This window comes from Peromyscus leucopus, chromosome 20, assembly GCF_004664715.2.
Source record: "Peromyscus leucopus breed LL Stock chromosome 20, UCI_PerLeu_2.1, whole genome shotgun sequence".
Lineage (NCBI taxonomy): Eukaryota > Metazoa > Chordata > Mammalia > Rodentia > Cricetidae > Peromyscus > Peromyscus leucopus.
In genome coordinates this window covers 15397854-15415494 of record NC_051080.1, presented here as the reverse complement: position 1 = coordinate 15415494, position 17641 = coordinate 15397854, and the positions used below count along the sequence as shown (strand labels likewise).

At 47.8% G+C, this 17641-nt stretch overlaps 1 protein-coding gene across 3 annotated transcripts in view; it reads right to left on the bottom strand.

Moving 5' to 3' along the window:
* Mlc1 (modulator of VRAC current 1) overlaps positions 1-17017 on the bottom strand; it is a 30396-nt gene extending 13379 nt beyond the window's left edge. The window contains exons 1-9 of one of the 3 annotated variants that reach the window (XM_028869137.1): positions 16551-17017; positions 15817-16033; positions 14637-14726; positions 11811-11864; positions 11576-11677; positions 4521-4622; positions 4090-4161; positions 3552-3668; positions 422-478 (exon numbers count right to left, since the gene is read on the bottom strand). In XM_028869137.1, coding sequence (XP_028724970.1) covers positions 422-478; positions 3552-3668; positions 4090-4161; positions 4521-4622; positions 11576-11677; positions 11811-11864; positions 14637-14726; positions 15817-16033; positions 16551-16618 — 879 coding nt within the window. In that variant the 5' untranslated portion in view covers positions 16619-17017. The remainder of the gene's footprint in view (positions 1-421; positions 479-3551; positions 3669-4089; positions 4162-4520; positions 4623-11575; positions 11678-11810; positions 11865-14636; positions 14727-15816; positions 16034-16550) is intronic. The other 2 variants (XM_028869138.2, XM_028869139.2) reach the window with 2 other exon arrangements.
* Between the last annotated feature and the right edge of the window lie 624 nt (positions 17018-17641).

Below are 17641 nucleotides of genomic sequence, written 5' to 3'. Positions count from 1 at the left end.
GATCTGATGAAAAATCAGCTCTTGTGTGCTGTTCATTTCCCCTGCTCTTCTGAGATCTGTTCTAACCCAACACCCCACCCCCACCCCCCACCCCCCACCCCCCATGTATCAGGGCCATACAACCCAGCATGACACTCATTTGCACAACAGTTAGGTTACTACCAGCTAACCAGCCCCATAGGAGGCAGGATGAAGCTAAAGGACTGGTCTTTTCCTTCATCCCTTGCTCAGCAACAGGAATTTCGGAATGCTTATGTCCTGTTTCCAGAGATAGGGTAGCTGGGCCCCTGGGACTTCAGGACAGTTGTGGATCCTCTCCAGGGCAGTGGTGCCTGCCTTGAGAACCTCTCCTTCTCAGCCCCTGTTCAGTCACACCCAAAGTGTGACCCATGGCACCATAGCAGGGCTGGGCCTCACCTACCAGACACTTGCTGGGACACTCTGCTGTCACATGGCTGGCAATGGCACTTGGGAAACACTGGGGAAAGAAGAGGAAATCTTAGAGACGGCTGGCCAAGAAGTCAACTCCTCGTCCCGTATTCCTGCTCTGATGACATTCGCCCTTCTATCTAGTAGAAGGAAAGCCAGGGCTGCCACAAGTGGCCCAGGCTCAGGGTAGCGCCTCACAGGTTCGGTAGCTTCTTGTTTCTCAACTATTTAAACATTTACGACTCCTGTAGAAACGCTGCAAAAATGGCAGAGTGACATTCCAAGTCTCCAAGTCCCCTGGAATGACCTTGCTGAAATCAGTCATCTCTGTGCTCTGTGCTCTCTGCCTTCAGCCTGGTCACTTGACTATATGCTACACACTTGGGCAGCGCAGGGCAACATAGTCAAATGTGGATCTATCTGCAACACTATCTACTGGTCCCAAAAGCAATATGAAGAGAAATCTCGGCTTTGAGATCTAGGACCCAAACCAGAATCTCCTTGTTCCTCCTTATTAATCTCTATTCATAGGGATCTCCCTTAACCTCCGGCACCTTCACGGACTTTTCTGAAACATGGACCTGAGCTGCACATAAGCTTTTATTGGGTTAGGTGGGTTCCTCTTCGAGATAAAACAGGAAGGTCTGCTTATCCTGGGCTGGGGAAGCTTCAGGGATCTTCCTTTGGAGACCAAAATGTCTTTTCCAAACTCCAGGTCAACAAGAAAAGCAGAGATGTCAGGGAGGTTAATGAGCCCTTTGGCCATCTTTCTGGGCCATTGTCCCAGGAGTTCCAAGGACCCTAAACAGCCTGAGGAGCTCCTGAACTGTCTCCCAGCTCAAAAGTTCTTATCCATGTAAATAAATGTAAAGGAAATGCCCATGCCCCAGGCCAGCAGTACTGGCCCCAGGATACCTAGACCTGGATACAGCAAGAAGGGGTCTGCACTTGTTAAGGACCCTAGTGAAAAGTGAGTGGAGATGGAGATGAGCTGATGAGGTGGCTGTGCATGCATGAGCAGGGCCTGAAGCAGAAGTGTCAACACAGGAGTCTCTTCTGAGGGTGGCATTTCCAAAAGTGGCCTCTGGGTATAGCAGGAGCAGGTGCAGAAAGAAGTAAGAATAGAGAAGCAACTGGAGTGGCCATAACACGCCAACAAGCCGGGGTAGGGCTCTTGCCTTCAGCCATGTAGACCCAAGGATAGGCTTCAGCCCCATCCCCATCCCAGACCACTGTCTACAGCCTTGGTCTCTCTGACCATCTTCTAGCCAGTACTCAGATAAATAGCACTGGCTCACTACCACTCCAGGAATTCTCCTTCCCCTCAAATCCTAGGCCTTCCTTCTTGGGTCCTCATACCCATTTCAAAGCTGCTTCTGCCCTGGAGGAGTGAGGTCATGCCACATAGGGCTACAGCTGGTTAGGACAAAGGGTCAACATTGGGTAGGACCTGGGCTATCTTGCTAGGAAGGGCAAGGGGGCATTCTAGCAGATAGGTCCTGGAAGAGGATGGGTCTGAGGGAGGGTCAGGTTCATGGTTTCACTCTGGGAACAGGAATGGGTAGTCTCTGTCCCCAAGAAGCTCAGCGTGCAATTAATTCCATAGCCATCTCTACACGGCAGACCACACAGATGAGATTATTCCTTAGTTTGTCTCCCTGAGAACATCAGGCTCAGGGTGCCCCCCTGAACATGTAAGAGATCTCTGTAGTGGCCCACCCCTGTCTCTTCCAGAGAACAACTTTCACAGACAGCTTTCACGTGTCTTCAGGGCTCTCCTAGAATGAACACATAGCCAAGGCTAAAGCTCACTGAGGTGATCGCAGGTGCCCTGGGTCCCTGGAAGGGAGTTGAACCATAGATTTAGTGGTCATTTGCCTCCCCATGGCTGAACAAAAAGATTAAGGAGGTGTACTTAGTTTTTTGTCAGCTTGACACAAGTTCAAGTCATCTAAGAAGAGGAAACCTCAATTGAGAAAATTCCTCTATCAATTGGCATGTAGGCAAGTCCATGGGGTGTTTTTTTCATTAATAATTGATGTGGGAGAGCCAAGGCCATTATGTTACTATCCCTGGGCAGGTGGTCCTGGGTTATATAAAGCAGGCTGAGCAAAGCATGGTATATAAGTCAGTAATCAGTGTTCCTCCTTGACCTCTGCATTAGTTCCTGCCTCAGGTTCCTACTTGAAGTTTCCTGCCCTTAATTCCTCCAATGACGGACTGTGAGACATGGAAGTGTAAGCCAAATAAACCCTCTCTTCCCCAAGCTGCTTTCAGTTATATTGCTTTATCAGAACAACAGAAAGCAATCTAGAAGAGAAGGCAAGCAGCCAAGCCAAGGATGGATCCTCTGAGCAGCTTCAGAACCCACTTCCAGCTCAGAAGCCCATGGATGAGGTGGAGGAAGCTCATCACACCTGTTCACTGCTCTAAGATGGGAAGAGAAGTGAATCTAAAGATCCACCTAGCCAGACAAGCAGAGTGGGACAAACCAGGGGCCAATGGCAGGTCACTAGTGGTATGGTACAAAGTGACCATTTTAGTCAACATCTGGAAACACAAGCCATAATGGATACTGGTTTCAGAGTAGATATGAAATGCGAGATGTGTAGAAATAATGAGCTCTAGACAGACTGTTCTCAGGAGTATCATGAGCCCAAAATGAGCCTTGGCTGCATCTGAACCCAGCACATTGTTAAAGACACTCAACAATACTAAATCACATGGGTAAACTTGGAATACTTTAAGATGGCAAAAGGATCGTGTTTAAAAGAGTAGCCAAGTGTCACACATTTCCCACATGTTACACTTGTGCTAAATGTTTACCATAGCAGCATTTATGTTTACCATAGCATGTAAAACAACTGGGATTTTTTTAGAAAAATATGAAGGTAATATAATAGTAGCAGTTAAGATAAAATTTCATGCAAATACATTTATCCTTGGTTCTCAGATTCTTAGGGGGGGCTCTCCTTTGTGCTCTCCTGTCTGAATGTTACCAACATTGTGTTTAAAAAAAAAACCCAGCCATGTAGGATCTGAGGAGGGAACCTCAAAACTGGCTGCAACCATGTCCACCTAGCTACATCCATAGACAAAGTGCCCATCCAGGAAGTACTTACAGCCACTAGAATCCAAAAGAATGTCACTGAAAGATGTGGGCCTGAGACAGCTTCATCTACATTTAGAGCGATTACTCCCCCAAGGACAGCGGAGACACCAGCAATTACTTCTACCACCTAGGGGGAAGAAAGACACAGTTACCTTGCTAGGCCACCACACCAATAGTCTGCCCCCAGGTGAGAGAAGAGCTACCCTGGAAGTCTTGGAATGCAGTGTATAGATACAGACCTCCCCAGAACAGGCCGCGGGCTCAGTAGGTGCCCTTCTTTGACCATGGAGAAACCACTAGAGAAGGCCAAAGAGGTGGATGGTGGAGGGAGCTGCCACCTGACCCACAGTGAGGCTCATGGGCAGAACTGAGTCTGAGGAGGATGAACATGGAGTTGCCCCACTCATTTGAACCACCAGCCCAATATAGTGTGCTCATGTGGTAATACACCACGTGGGAGGCTGAGTCAGGAGGGTTGATAGTTTAGTGCAAACCGAGGCTATATAGCTAGACCCAAAGAAGAGAAAGAAGAGGGAGGTTTTTCTTACAGAGTAGGATTTTAGGACCCGAGCAGGAAAAGTCACTTCATCCAGAATGTTGGTGCCATCCGAGATGGAACCCTAGGAAGAAGGAAATCCTCGTGGAGCCATAGAATGCTGGGTACGGGTGCTGGTTGCCATGGGCAGGAGTTATACTTCTAAAAGCCTCCATGTCACAGCCCTTCAATCTGGAGGAACATTTCCCCTTGCAAGTGGACATGTCCAATCACTGCAACTGGAGCTTACCAACATGTTTGCAGAGCTGGCCTTCCAGGGACAGTCCCAAAGACGGTACAGGATGGGAAGGACACTGGGGAGGCAGTGGTGCTGTACCATCACCCCCTAGGCTCAGCCTGCAGTCCCCCAACCCATACCTGTCCCCTCCCACTCATAGCCTCCTGCAGCCAGGCCCAGCTCAGGGGCATGAGGAGGAGACGCACCTTCTTCTTCTTGCAGGACTCCTCACTGGACCGTGCGGAGATGATCACTGTGGCTGCCATGAGGAGCTCCAACAGCAGGAGCAGGATGAGGTTGAAATTAATCTGCAGAGGAAACACGTGCCTCAGCCACACCAGTCCTTTCCCCCAGAAAGCTACCGTCCCCCTTCAGCTGGCTAATCCAGCTCTGCTCTTCTTATCGTAGGTCTGCGTAAGCCATGGGCAACATATCGCCTCTCGTTTGTAGGGGTCTTGTTTTTAGTTTGATTTCTCTCTTTCAACCTCTCTCTCTCTCTCTCTGGACATTGTTAAACTTTGTGATATTTAAATTTCTTAATTAAATGTATTCATTGGGGGTGGGGACACCAGTCATAGCATTCATGTGGAGGTCAGAGGACAACTTGCAGGAGTCAGGGTTTTTTTTTCCACCTCTGGGTCCTGGGAATTGAGGTCTTCAGGCTTGACAGCAAGCACCTGTATCTGCTAAACCACATCATTGGCCCCAGGTCCTTGTTTTTAAAACTACTCTTAGTGAATGGCTATGCAAAGACATGCCATAGGCCACTGGGCCTGGAAGCTAAAGTTCTCTATAGAAGTCACACTTGGGCTGGAAATCTCTCACCCTGATTGAATAACTAGAACTTCATGGTTGTGGAGAATTGGCATGTGCTGTGGGATGTTCTGCATGGCAAATGTGTTGCTCTGATTGGCCAATAAATAAAATACTGATTGGCCAGTGGCTAGGCAGGGAGTATAGGCAGGACTAACAGAGAAGAGAAAAGAAAGAACAGGAAGGCAGAAGGAGTCACTGCCAGCCTCCGCCAGGACAAGCAGAATGTGAAGATGCTGGTAAGCCATGAACCATGAGGCAAGGTATAGATTTGTGGAAATGGATTAATTTAAGCTATAAGAACAGTTAGCAAGAAGCCTGCCATGGCCATACAGTTTGTAAGCAATATAAGTCTCTGTGTCTACTTGGTTGGGTCTGAGTGGCTGTGGGACTGGCAGGTGACAAAGATTTGTTCTGTGGGCAAGGCAGGAAAACTCTAGCTACAGGCATGTGGCAGATAAAGAGCCCAAATTACCTGGGCCTGTCTTTAGTCCCTGAACAGCCACTCACTATCAATATCTGTATCTGACCTAACATCTTTGTGAGTCCTAGGGAAAACATTTGGAATGTGTACTTAAAAGACCTCTAGCTTCCAATACCATAAAGCTAAATATGTTATAACATCTGCAAGATATAAAAGTGACTTCCCCACTCCCCCATGACTTGCCTACCTGATGTCCACACCAGTGTATCTGGCAAATGCATTGACTTAGGACTTTCATTTATTCTGGGTCTATAAAGGTTCATATAACAGCAGAATCATTCACAGTAACCTGAGTTTGTGTTCCTAGGTTTTGGTTACTTTTATCTTGCTTACGATAAACTACTTTTTATCCCCTTTGGAGCAAAACTGCCTCTTATATTAAGCCCTTAAGCTGCATCTTCCTCCCCATTCTAAGCACACATAAAACACCAATGTTCACAGCACGTTCAGCTCCAAGCAAAGTTTCTAGAAACTGCAAATACAAGGCTTGGAGAGTGACAGAACCACTTTGAGGCCAACTGTGTCAGCAGTTAGGAAAATGTTCACATTTGCAGAACACACGCCTAACATGTACAAGGCTTGGAATTTTCTCCTTGTCCCTACAAATAAATAAATAACAAATAAACATTTAACTGATGTGGACACACTCATTATGCAGTACTAGGAACTGGACTTGAGGTCCCCTGTATGTTAAATACATACTCTACCACTGAACTATACCCTAGCCCTCTTTTGAAACAGTCTCACTAAGTTGCCAAGGTTGGACTTGAACTCACTCTGTAGCCCAGTCTAGTCTAGAACTCACAGTCCTCCTGTCTCAGCCTCCCAAGTTGTAGGGATTATAGTTGTGTGTTATACGTGTGGTTTTGAAAATAAATTTGTAAGGGAAAGACTATACAGTAATATTTGACTAACAACATCAGAATATACAAAGTAATGACAGATGTGCAGGAAGAAATAGATAAGCCAACAACTGCAGGTAAGTAATTGAACATACTTTTCTCAAAAACTGACTGATCAAAAGCACAAACACATAAACACTCTTATCCAGCAGGGCATAGTGGTATACACCTAATTCCAGTACTCGGGAGACAGAGACAGGCAGCCTGGTCTATATATCAAGTTCCAGATCAACCAGGGTTGCATAGTGAGACAAAACAAAACAAGCAAAACACAAACACACACACACACACACACACACACACACAAAACCATAAATGTGCTATAATAACCACATACTTCATTTGTGTGTGTGTGTGTGTGTGTGTGTGTGTGTGTGTGTGTGTGTGTATTCTAATGCTTGGCATGTGACCCTGGACAGCCTTGATCTTCCTAGGGATGCCTAATCACTAGAGTTGGCAAACAACAGTGTATACAACCTTCCCACCCCATACACCCCCTATCTATCTGCCTGTCACCCCAGGGCAGGATCCAAGCAACTAGGATTGCCTGGAGTTCAGCACCCTTGGAAACTATTCAGGCTGGAGGATCCTCTGTCTCTCCCGTCTGAACTATCCTTTTCTGTGGAGGCCACAATGGAGATGCTAGCCTATCTCCCCTTCACTACCTCTGCTTAGACATTGTCCTGGTGCTTCCCTGGTGGCTCTGATGATGTAGGTGCCCCCTCCTCTGGAATCTGTGAGCAATAACCATCTTTTCAATGATAAGTGTCTTCTGACCTGCTGTCTTCACCATATCTAGATAGTAATAAAGCCAACATTTAAAAAACAAATGCAATTCTCTGTGTAATAAAACAGATTGTTCATTCTTTGATAACTACTCTGGAACATTAAGAAAAATCTATTTAACCACACAGTGAGCCTTGATAAAAGTCAAAGAATCAACTCACTCGGCCTATGTATTCATGTTGTCACATAATGATATCAGAAATCAATAATAATATGTGGATGGTATTTAAAAATAATTCCATGTGCCTGCTTCATTGGGATCCTGACAGTGAACAGTCAGGACACTCTGAAGAGGGTGGCCACTCAGTGGCAGCTAATTCCCGGAAGTGTGTTCTTGGACAAGAGGAGCCTGCGGTGGTCAGAGTAGATTCTCTCGGGGACTGCAGCTCCTCCAGGGAGCTCCAAGCAGAGTAACTGAAACTGAAAACCACCTGCCTTGTAGACCCAGCCCTGCCTTGAAGACCAATGAGGACAGAGCCGGAGAAAAATGTTAGCTCCTCTGTAAAGTCCAGCCAGCCCTGGGGCCAGGCTCGAGAGTACTGATAGACAAGCACAGCTCAAACCCCTCCCCAGATCTTCAGGGGCAAGGAGAGCCAAACAGCAATGAAAACGAGAATTTTCATCCAACTAGGGCCGACCAAAGCAGAGCTGAGGCAAAAGCCTGTAACCAAGTGCATGACCAGACTTGACAACAGGTGAAGTTGGAGAAACTGAGGTTCTGAAGTCAGGGGCAGAGTTGACACAGGTGTGAGAAGTCTCCAAGGGAGACAAAAAGTCTTAACAACTGCAGAGCTGTTCGGGCGAAAGGCTGTCAAGTGCAGGTCTGGGAGGGTTTTGAAGTGGGTCAGTTTCAAGGGTCAAGGGTCAGTCTGAGGTGGGCTGGCGTGGTTAGCAGAAGAGACTTATGCTTACTCTGGAACACAGGGATGAGGGCCGGAGTGAATCTTGGGGAGTCTCATGACAAGTGACAAAGTGACTGGTCACTGTGCCTGCCACACTTGGGTCTTGGGGTGCTCCTTCTTTTATAGTCCCAGGTTCCATCTAGTAGGACTGAAAACCTCATATGCCTGGTGTTTCTGATATATTCAAGGTGTCATTTACCATTTGCCAATTTGTACATCTTGGCAAATGGTGGGTTTTCTTATTTGTGTAAACAAGATGTAGATTGAACCATTCTTTCTTGTCACTTCCACTCAAAATGGAGTAACTCGGGTCAAGGCTGCTGTCTTATCAGATGGGAATAATCCGAGGCTAGGCACTGCCTCAAAGTGAGTATTTCATATAATGCAGATTAACTAAGAACAAGCTACTTCACCATCCAAAAGCAAGTTAGGTGCAGCTGTTTTCAATACAATGGACATGAGCATCACCACCTTGAATCAGACACACAGGAGACTCTCGTGAGATCTGCCCTATTAACGTTCCCTCTGAGCCTCCCTGACCCCACGATTATATAAGAGGTCACCCCTGCTCCTGTAAGTAGCACCAATGAGCTCATTGGTTCACCAAACTGGGCTTGTTTCTTGGGCCTGTAGATGTATTTTTCTATCTGGGGTAAATAGATGATTCTTCATGTGTCTTTTGGAAACGTCATGTGAACATGTCCAGTCTGGTGGTAGAATCCTAGAGAGCTGCTGGCCTTTAGTCTATGTTGGAATCCCCAAAAAGTAGGTTCTAATGTGAGCAAAGGAATTCCTCAGTAACGGGACAGATGGACTCACCAGTGCAAGTGAGGGCAAACAGACAAAAGGCAAAGGCTTCTTTGTTCTATGTCTCTTATGTGGGCTACTACCAGAAGGTATGGCCCAGATTTAGAGTAGGTCTTCCCACCTCAAATAATCCAATCAAGAAAAACCCCTCACTGCTGTCCCCAGCTGCTTGGGTTTTAGTTGGTTCCAGATGTACTCAAGTTGACAACCAAGATTAGCCATCACACCAACCCATGAGGAGATAGGTAGAGGGCAAGAACAGCTGAGCCCTACAACCAGGTAATAGCAGTGTATAGACCTCAAAGGTTTCCCAGCCCTTAGTAGAGAGCAGAGGATCTGGGGAAGGGCCCACAGGACAGTGTGGCATAACCCTTGGATGGAACCACGTTCCTGAACATCTGACCATTTCATGGCTATTTCACCCCTCACGTGGATGTCCTTGAACAAGACATAGTTTCTGAGCAGGACTGGGCCAAATACTGTGTTCCTCGGGTTCCACCTACCCCAGGCAGCTCTTACTCTTGGCTCAATAACCATCAGGCCTCCACGTGGTTTGGGCCGTGGAGGGCCCAGTTAGGTATGGAGTCTGACACCTAGCCCAGTTGGGACTGAAGTTCTGCAGATGTAAGCATCAGGTGAGGCTGGGGCTGCTGGTCCACTGCCAGTGCTCTAGCTGCTGAGCGTCACTCCAGCCCCTCATGCCTGCTTCTTAGCCATGGGTGCCAGCGTTTCTCCAGGGTTGGCACTTGGGATGACGCAATGTCTTCATTTTAAGAAGATACATACAAGTACCAAATAGTTCTCCAAAAGGGCCTGCAGCTGTCATCAGAGGGTCTCTCTGGGCATGTACTGAGCTACCTTGCTGTGTGGTTTCCTCCTTCTCCTCGGGCACCAATTTCTCTTGGGGATCCTAGTGTGTTGAAGGCGTCCTCTATCGCTTCTGCATCTCCTGCTCCCACCCTCAGGGCACTCCTGTGCTTGGGAGAGAGCAGTCTCTCATAGCTGCACCCACACAGCTCAAGTCTTCATCTGTGGGGCAGGTGAGGGGTCCATCTGAATAATTCAGCTCAGTGCTCGTGGTACCCCAGATCACAGCCTGAAGCCCCCAATACCATATGACTCTGGGCTAACTGACCATAATGGTTCCTGTACCCCATGCCGAGTCTACTGTTTTACTAGGATTGCTTTCCAGCACTTTGGCTGTGGGAGGACGTGTCCCCACTTGTCCCTGAGGGATCCTTTTCCTTCTTTGTGCGCCCCTGAACCAGGATCTCTGCAGACTTTGGAGAGGAGCCTCTCCCTGTGACCTGCACTGCCTCATAGTCTCACCCTCTATTTGTTCTGGATATATATGTGTCACTCACCCTCTTCTGGCCTCCATCAGCACCAGATACACACACGGGACACAGACATACGTGCAGGTCAAATACCCATACACATAAAAAGATATGTGCCATAGTTTTTAATCTCTCTCTCTCTCTCTCTCTCTCTCTCTCTCTCTCTCTCTCTCTCTCTCTCTCTCTTGTTTTTCAAGATAGGTTTTCTCTGTAGTTTTGGTGCCTGTCCTGGATCTTGCTCTGTAGACCAGGCTGGCCTTGAACTCACAGAGATCCACCTGGCTCTGCCTCCTGAGTGTTGGGATTAAAGGCGTGCACCACCTCCACCCGGCATTTTTAATCTCTTGTTAGACATATTCCCAGGAATTTTATATGTTTCATTTGGTTGGTTATGGGTTTTTTTGTTTTGTTTTGTTTTTGTTGTTGTTGTTGATGTTGTTTCTTGAAACATGGTCTCATATAGCCCAGAATGTCTTCAAACTTAACTATATAGCCAAGGCTGACCTTGAAGTTCTGATTTTCCTCCTTCCATCTCCTAAGGGCTGGGATAACAGGCATGTGCTAACATACTCAGCTCTACACATTTAACTCTATAAGGCATCTGTGTTTAGATTATATTTTCAACTTTTGTGGCACAATTAAAGTTTTGTATTTATTTTTCATACCCAGCAACTTACTACATGCACTCAATAATCACAGTGTCCAGCCAGCCTTATCTCTTCTATACACAGCAGCCTGTGTGTTCCTAGAACAAGTCTAGATAGGGCATCCTTATTTCTGGTGAGATTTTTTTTTTCTTATTGAGTATCACAATTTATGTAATCTTTTCTCACTACTAAGAAATGATAGGATGCCTTACAAACAATATCATAGATGGGATAAAGTACAGCAGTATGTTGCTGTTTGTTTATTTGTGTGATAATGGGCTAAAATGCAAAGCATTGCACATATTAGAAGCACATGTTCTGTCCCTGAGCTGTATCCCAGGACTGTTGCCGATGGGAAATAGACACTAAAATGTCATTTATCAGTAGATTTGCCCAATGAAATATACTCAGAATCCAGTAGAGATGACAGTTTCCTTCCAAAGCACAGGCAAAAATCCTCAACACTCACCAGTAAGAGCAATACATTTCCATTGACTCTCTAACCAGAGCTTACCCTGCTCAGTGGGAGCAGCATTTAACATCAGTGGGAAGACATGACCCACATCCCCTTCCAGTGACTCACGTTTATTGCTGACGGATTCAGGATCAGTTTACAGCCAAACCAGATTAGACACGTCGTGGTAACAGCGAACGTGGAAACAAACAATATCTGAAAGTTGGGAATCTGGAAAACAAAGCAGGAGACATTTCCTCCTTTTAAAAATACCAAAGAAATCAAGACAACACCCGCGTTCCACAGCTCATTACTGTGGGGTCCCCAAGTCTGCAGAGGAGGCTTCGCTGAAGGCTTAACTTACCGCACTGACGTTTTTCCTCCCAACAGCGAAGCTCACGATTGCTGAGGGGATGCACTGAAAAGAAACCGGAACCTGGGTGAGCCACGAGTCCACCCGAGTCTTGTGCCCTGGACATGGTGTCAACCTTGAAACAGAGCATTGCAGGCCAGGTGTATCTCAGAGTTAGGGCTCTTGTCTACGGTGCTATAGACCTTGGGTTTTACGTCCAGCTCAGCACATAATTAAGACAGTCACAATGTTTAAGCCTGTACAGTGATTTGAGTCATGCTGGTAAACCATCATCATCAGTCTACCCAATACAAGGAGCTCCCTCAGCCCTGAAAGTCCCTTGATATTACAAAGTAACTTAATTTAAAAACAGTACGGAGGAGGAAGGGCCTCACCAGTCCCCACCCCTAGCTGAGGAACTACTGATAGATGATGGCTGCTGGAGAGGGAGAGACAGGTGGTGTGTGTGTGTGTGTGTGTGTGTGTGTGTGTGTGTGTGTGTGTGTGAGATGCGGCCCCTGGTGGGTTGACTCAGCCCAAACTGGACTCAGTGGGTTAGTAAAAAGAAAAATGAAATGAAGTTGTGAGGGGGAGCAGAGAGGTCAGAGATAGATCTGAGAGAATAGGGAAGGAGTGGAGGCAGTATACGGTCCAAGTACATTGTATGTGTGTGTATGAAATCCTCAAAGAGTTGATAAAAATGGTATATTTCAAAAGTTAAAGCCGGGCGGTGGTGACACATGCCTTTAATCCCAGCACTCGGGAGGCAGAGACAGGTGTATCTCTGTGAGTTCGAGGCCAGCCTGGTCTACAGAGCAAGATCCAGGAAAGGTGCAAAACTACACAGAGAAACCCTGTCTCGAAAAACCAAAAAAGGGGGGGAGGGAGTTAATTTAAAATAGCATTTAGTTGGATGAGAGTGGAAGTCATACTATAACTTGCTATTGTTGAGCAATTGCCCAGAAGGAAAGAGTATCTGTGTGGCCAAACAGAAGTGTCCCCTTGCACTTAAGGGTCCCGCTGTCTCAGTGGCTGTCATCCAGGCCATGTCTGACCCTACTGTGACTCCAAAGCCAGATCAAGAACCAGGGGAGGAGGTTAGTGAGGGTGTCAGGGGAGCTGGCAGTGGGTCAGCCTGGGTCTGGTAGGCCATGTGGGGTCAATCGTGTGGGCGATGGGACCCTAGTCCCCTAGAGGAACAGCAGATGGGACCTAGGAGGGGAGGGGCTCACGGGACAAAGGCCGATGGGAATGTCTATGTAGGACATACAGTGGGTGATATGGGAGAGAAAGGAAACTTGTGTTGAGGTCTGAGGTAGGGCTTGGGACCCACTCAGGTAAGCCACAGGCCAAACACCAGCCTCTGGGGAGACTGCCGCCAGGGGTGGAGCAAGGCCGGAGAGAGTGTTCCCCACCGTTGAGACTGAGAGATCGGGGTGGGGCAATGTGGGACAGGATCACTCTGACCCTGCTCCCATGAGGAGGGCACAGCAGACATATCCAGAGAGGAAGTGGCAGGGAGGGCTCCACATTCTTTCAGAGTTTTATTATAAAGGTACAAAGAGGCTTATGACAGCATGTGTACATGGCTGAGGTGTGGGGCTGAAAGAAACTGGTGTCATTTGTCTTTCTTCTTTTTTAAAAGCATCATTTATTGTATGTTATGTGTGGGGGTGTTTTGACTGCATGTGTGCTTGTGTTTTGTCTACATGTGTGCCTGGTGTTCACAGAGATCAGCAAAGGGCATTGGATCCCCTGGGACTAGTTACAGATGGTTATACGCCATCACGGGTGATGGGAACTGAACCCTGGTCTTGCGCAAGAGTAGAAAGTGCTTTTAACTGCTGAGTTCCGTGTGTCCTTTGTCTTTTAAGATAACTCAGGCTACTGATGGGAGCAGTGTCCTGTGGGAGGGGTAAGAGATCCTGGCAGAAGGTTAGGGAAGAAAAGGCCCCCAGGAACCTTGGCCTGTGCTGGCCAGTCACCAGCTGACTAGGGAAAGGCATAGTGAGTGAACGTGGGGATCCAGGACCTCAAAGGACCATAGATTGTGTGGTGGTTTGAAAGAAAATGGCCCCCAAAGGCAGTGGCACTATTAGGACGTGTAGCTTTGTTGGGGTAGGTGTGGCCTTGTTGGAGGAAGTGTATCACTGTGAGGGTGGGCTTTGAGGTCTCCTATGCTCAAGCTACACTCAGTGTAGAGACAGTTCACTTCCTGTTGCCTGTGGATCCAGATGTAGAACTCTCAGCTCCTTCTCCAGCACCATGCCTGCCTGCACACCACCGGCCATGATGATAATGGACTAAACCTCTGAAACGGTAAGCCACCCCAATTAAAAGTTTTCCTTTATAAGAGTTGTCATGGTCATGGTGTCTCTTTACAGCATAGAAACCCTAAGATAGGGTGGTTCTGCGGAGGTCCCTATAGCCCAGCTGCCACACACTGACCCAGAGAGGATAGTGTGCTCTGTGCTAGAGTTGGACAGACTCTGGGGAGGCAGGAGACATAGAGCCTGGGGGTGTTAGTGGCTCTATCCTTCCCTCCTGTGGGGACAGTATCTGGCAATGCATGAGATTCTAGAAACATGGCATCAGAATTTGGGAGGAACAGGGGCACAGTCTCCTTAGGGGCACCCAAGTCAGCAGGGGCAGGAGGATACCACAACACACCAGGACCAAATGTGCTATTGCCCACGCAGGGGTCAGACCTGGTAAGTTTCAAAACTATTGAAACTAGTCACATGAGCAGTTAACAGAAACCTATAAACCCCAGATCACAGAGGCTCGAACCCATAATGGGAGAATTAGGGTGCTGGTGTAGCCGAGGAGCATGCTTACGGAGCCTGCTGCACAGCGCAAATAATCCATCTCGGAGGGGAACACGTTCCCCAAGTAGAGCGAAAACCCAGAGGTCACAAGAAGGCAGCTCTGCAAAAGAGCGACATAGATTCAGGTTATAGCTGGCTCTGTGTGATGATGAGACACTCGAGGAGGCAGGACCCAGCCCTTTGACAGCAACATAATTGTTCCCATATTAACCAACACCCTCCCATATTTATTTTGCCTATGTCTGGGTCCCGTATGACTGCAACTCCTCTTGGCAGTACCAGTCCGACCCAAGGAATGGACCTCCCCTTTCCCACCTCTGGTGCCAGAGCAGAAATTGCTACACTGGTTTCTTTGGGGATGGGGTGGGGGCGGGGAGTAATATCCGGGGATTCAGGATCCTATCCCAGGTCCGGGGTCAGAGCCTGTAAAACAAGTGCCTGCCCTACTGCTTCTGCAGAAACTGATCCAAGCTGGAATCTGGGGAAAATTTTGGGATGTTGAAAGGGAGAAGTCCCCATCTATATGTAGCTTCTCAGACCAGGGCTGCAGAAACTCAGCTCCAGCCATAGAGAAAAGTGTGCAATGACTTGGTTCTCTGCTACTGTGCACACTCAGGGCCAAAGGACACTTTAAGCACCCAGGTTATCTGCAAGACTGTGTACACATGTCCTGCGGCCCCATATGGCGCTGCCCCACCCTGGACTAGCTTGGATCTGTTCTCTAGCTATACCCATCATCCCCATGGTCCTTATGCTCCCCCATCATCCCCATGGTCCTTACGGCTGCCGTAACCCTCCCTGCTCCATAGTCCTGACCCTAGCCTTGGCCACAGCTCTTGTCATTCACTCCACAGAGCCACCCTGAAATATGAGATGGCCTCCAACCTCCATAGATCATTCATGTACAGGAGTGCAGGGTCATGCCAGCCATGTGACTGGTGACTTGTGGGCTCAGGGTAAGTATGGCTTAGGGGCATATCCCTCCCCCACACCCGGCAGATATTAAGAAAAATGACTGATAGGACACACACAAAAGAAGTATGTCGGCACTCAAGAGGCACCCCTCCAACATGGGAGCTGTTCCTGCCTGACCCGCCTGAGACAGATGGAGTCCCAGTCTCTATAGATCATGGCCAGTACTGGAAGGACACGGTGTTTGCTGTCCTCTGAAATGGCGTTGAGCTACTCACCCCCATCAACACAGAGAATACCCATGTCTTGTAGCTGAAGCACGGGGGTAACCTCTTGGACAACTGCAGGTCCTTCGGCTTTGAGTCGGGTGTGTAGCTGCCTGCGTCCTGCCGTCCTGTGTCCTGCCGACCTCTCTCCAGTGTGGGCATCCGGTCATAGCCCAACTCCTCCCTGAACTGCCCCTCCCGTGTCATGGCCCTGGAAACAGGCATGCCACTGAGGGTGACACACAGCCAAGCTGAGACTCATGAACAGATTTAGACCACCATTCGTTCTCTCCTAGGCAATGAAATCATCACGGACAGTTTTGACAACTGAAAACCCTCTAGTCACAATGGGTCATTTTCAAGAAATTCCTTTAAAAATTCTCTTTTGAGACAAAATATCACACAGTGTGGCTCAAGCTGGCCTTAAACCTCTGCACAAGTATACGCTACCATGTCTGCCTTAAGCAAACGCTTTCTTACACAAAGAAGTATGCTCACACAATGAGGTTATGAACTTAAAAAGAAATAAGCGCTCAATTCTCAAAGTGAATAAAATCACCCAAACCCATCTGGATTCAGGGCGTTTAGACTTCATCTGAGTCTTCAGACACAGGTCATTCCAACTTCCACTAGGAACTTTATGAGTCCCAAACAGAGGGGGAGTCCACCCATTCAACCCAAAGTGGTAACCTGAGACTACAAAGGATGTACCTACTTTGCAGCTTAATATTAGTCTTCATGCTTACCTCTGCTGTTGTCCGGCTGTGGGGAGAGCTGGCCTCTGGGTGATGGACTTCCAGCAAGAACTATTCATAAATGGAACAAAAGCTCAGCCAAACCGCACTTCAGCCAGGGGCAGGCACACGGCTTCCTGAATTTCAATGAGGAGATTAAGGGAGTGGAGCCTAGAAATGTCCGCCTTGGTTGCCTAAACACGGGCTTGGGGCTTTCCTAACACAAGGAGGACGGGAAGAGCCCCTGGTCCCCTGCATACTGACAGGAGGGTGTCTTGGAAAGAGAAGTACTGCTAAGAACCGAGTCCAGCACTGGGGGTGGATCCTGACCAGCCTCTGGCCTGGAACAGAAAACTACTCCAAGGCCACACATCATACATCTTTTTAAGCCGTCTTTGTTTCCCATTATCACACGATGGAAATCTCCTTCGTCAGGCCACGTAAACCTTTATGTTCTCGATTTGGCAAGGCTGGCCCCTGAACTGCTGGGAATTCCACCACGGGTTCCCATGGTAGCCCCAAGGATTGGCAAGAATGGTCCCACTGCACCCTTTATTTCTGCTCACTGGGCAGAGAAAAGGGACATGAATGTGCTTCATTTGCCTGGAGACACTGGCACCCTCGCAATTACAGCAACAATTTCTTTGTGCGCATTTCGCATTTCGAAAAGGCTCAGTCCAGAGTACTTGGAAAAAACAGGCCCTTGAACAGCAGAACCACATGCAGTCTGGGCTCAGCCACTGGCTTCTCATCAGGGATGCTCAGTTATCTTAGCTTTGCAACCAAACAAGAAGGATTAGAAACAGTTTACCCAGGGCTGGAGAGATGACTCAAAGGTGAAGAATACTAGCTACTCTTGCAGAGGATCTTGGGTTCAATTCCCAGCACCCACATGGTAGCTTACGACTCCAGCACCTACCTGGCATCTCACAACCGTCTATAACTCTAGTTCCAGGAGATCCAACACCCTCTTCTGGCCTGTGTAGGCTTTAGACACATACACATTATATGTATACATGCAGGCAAAACACTCATACACATAAAATAAAAATAAATTAAAACAAGAAACAATTCTCCCAAACTGCTCCCTGAGACATCTGGAA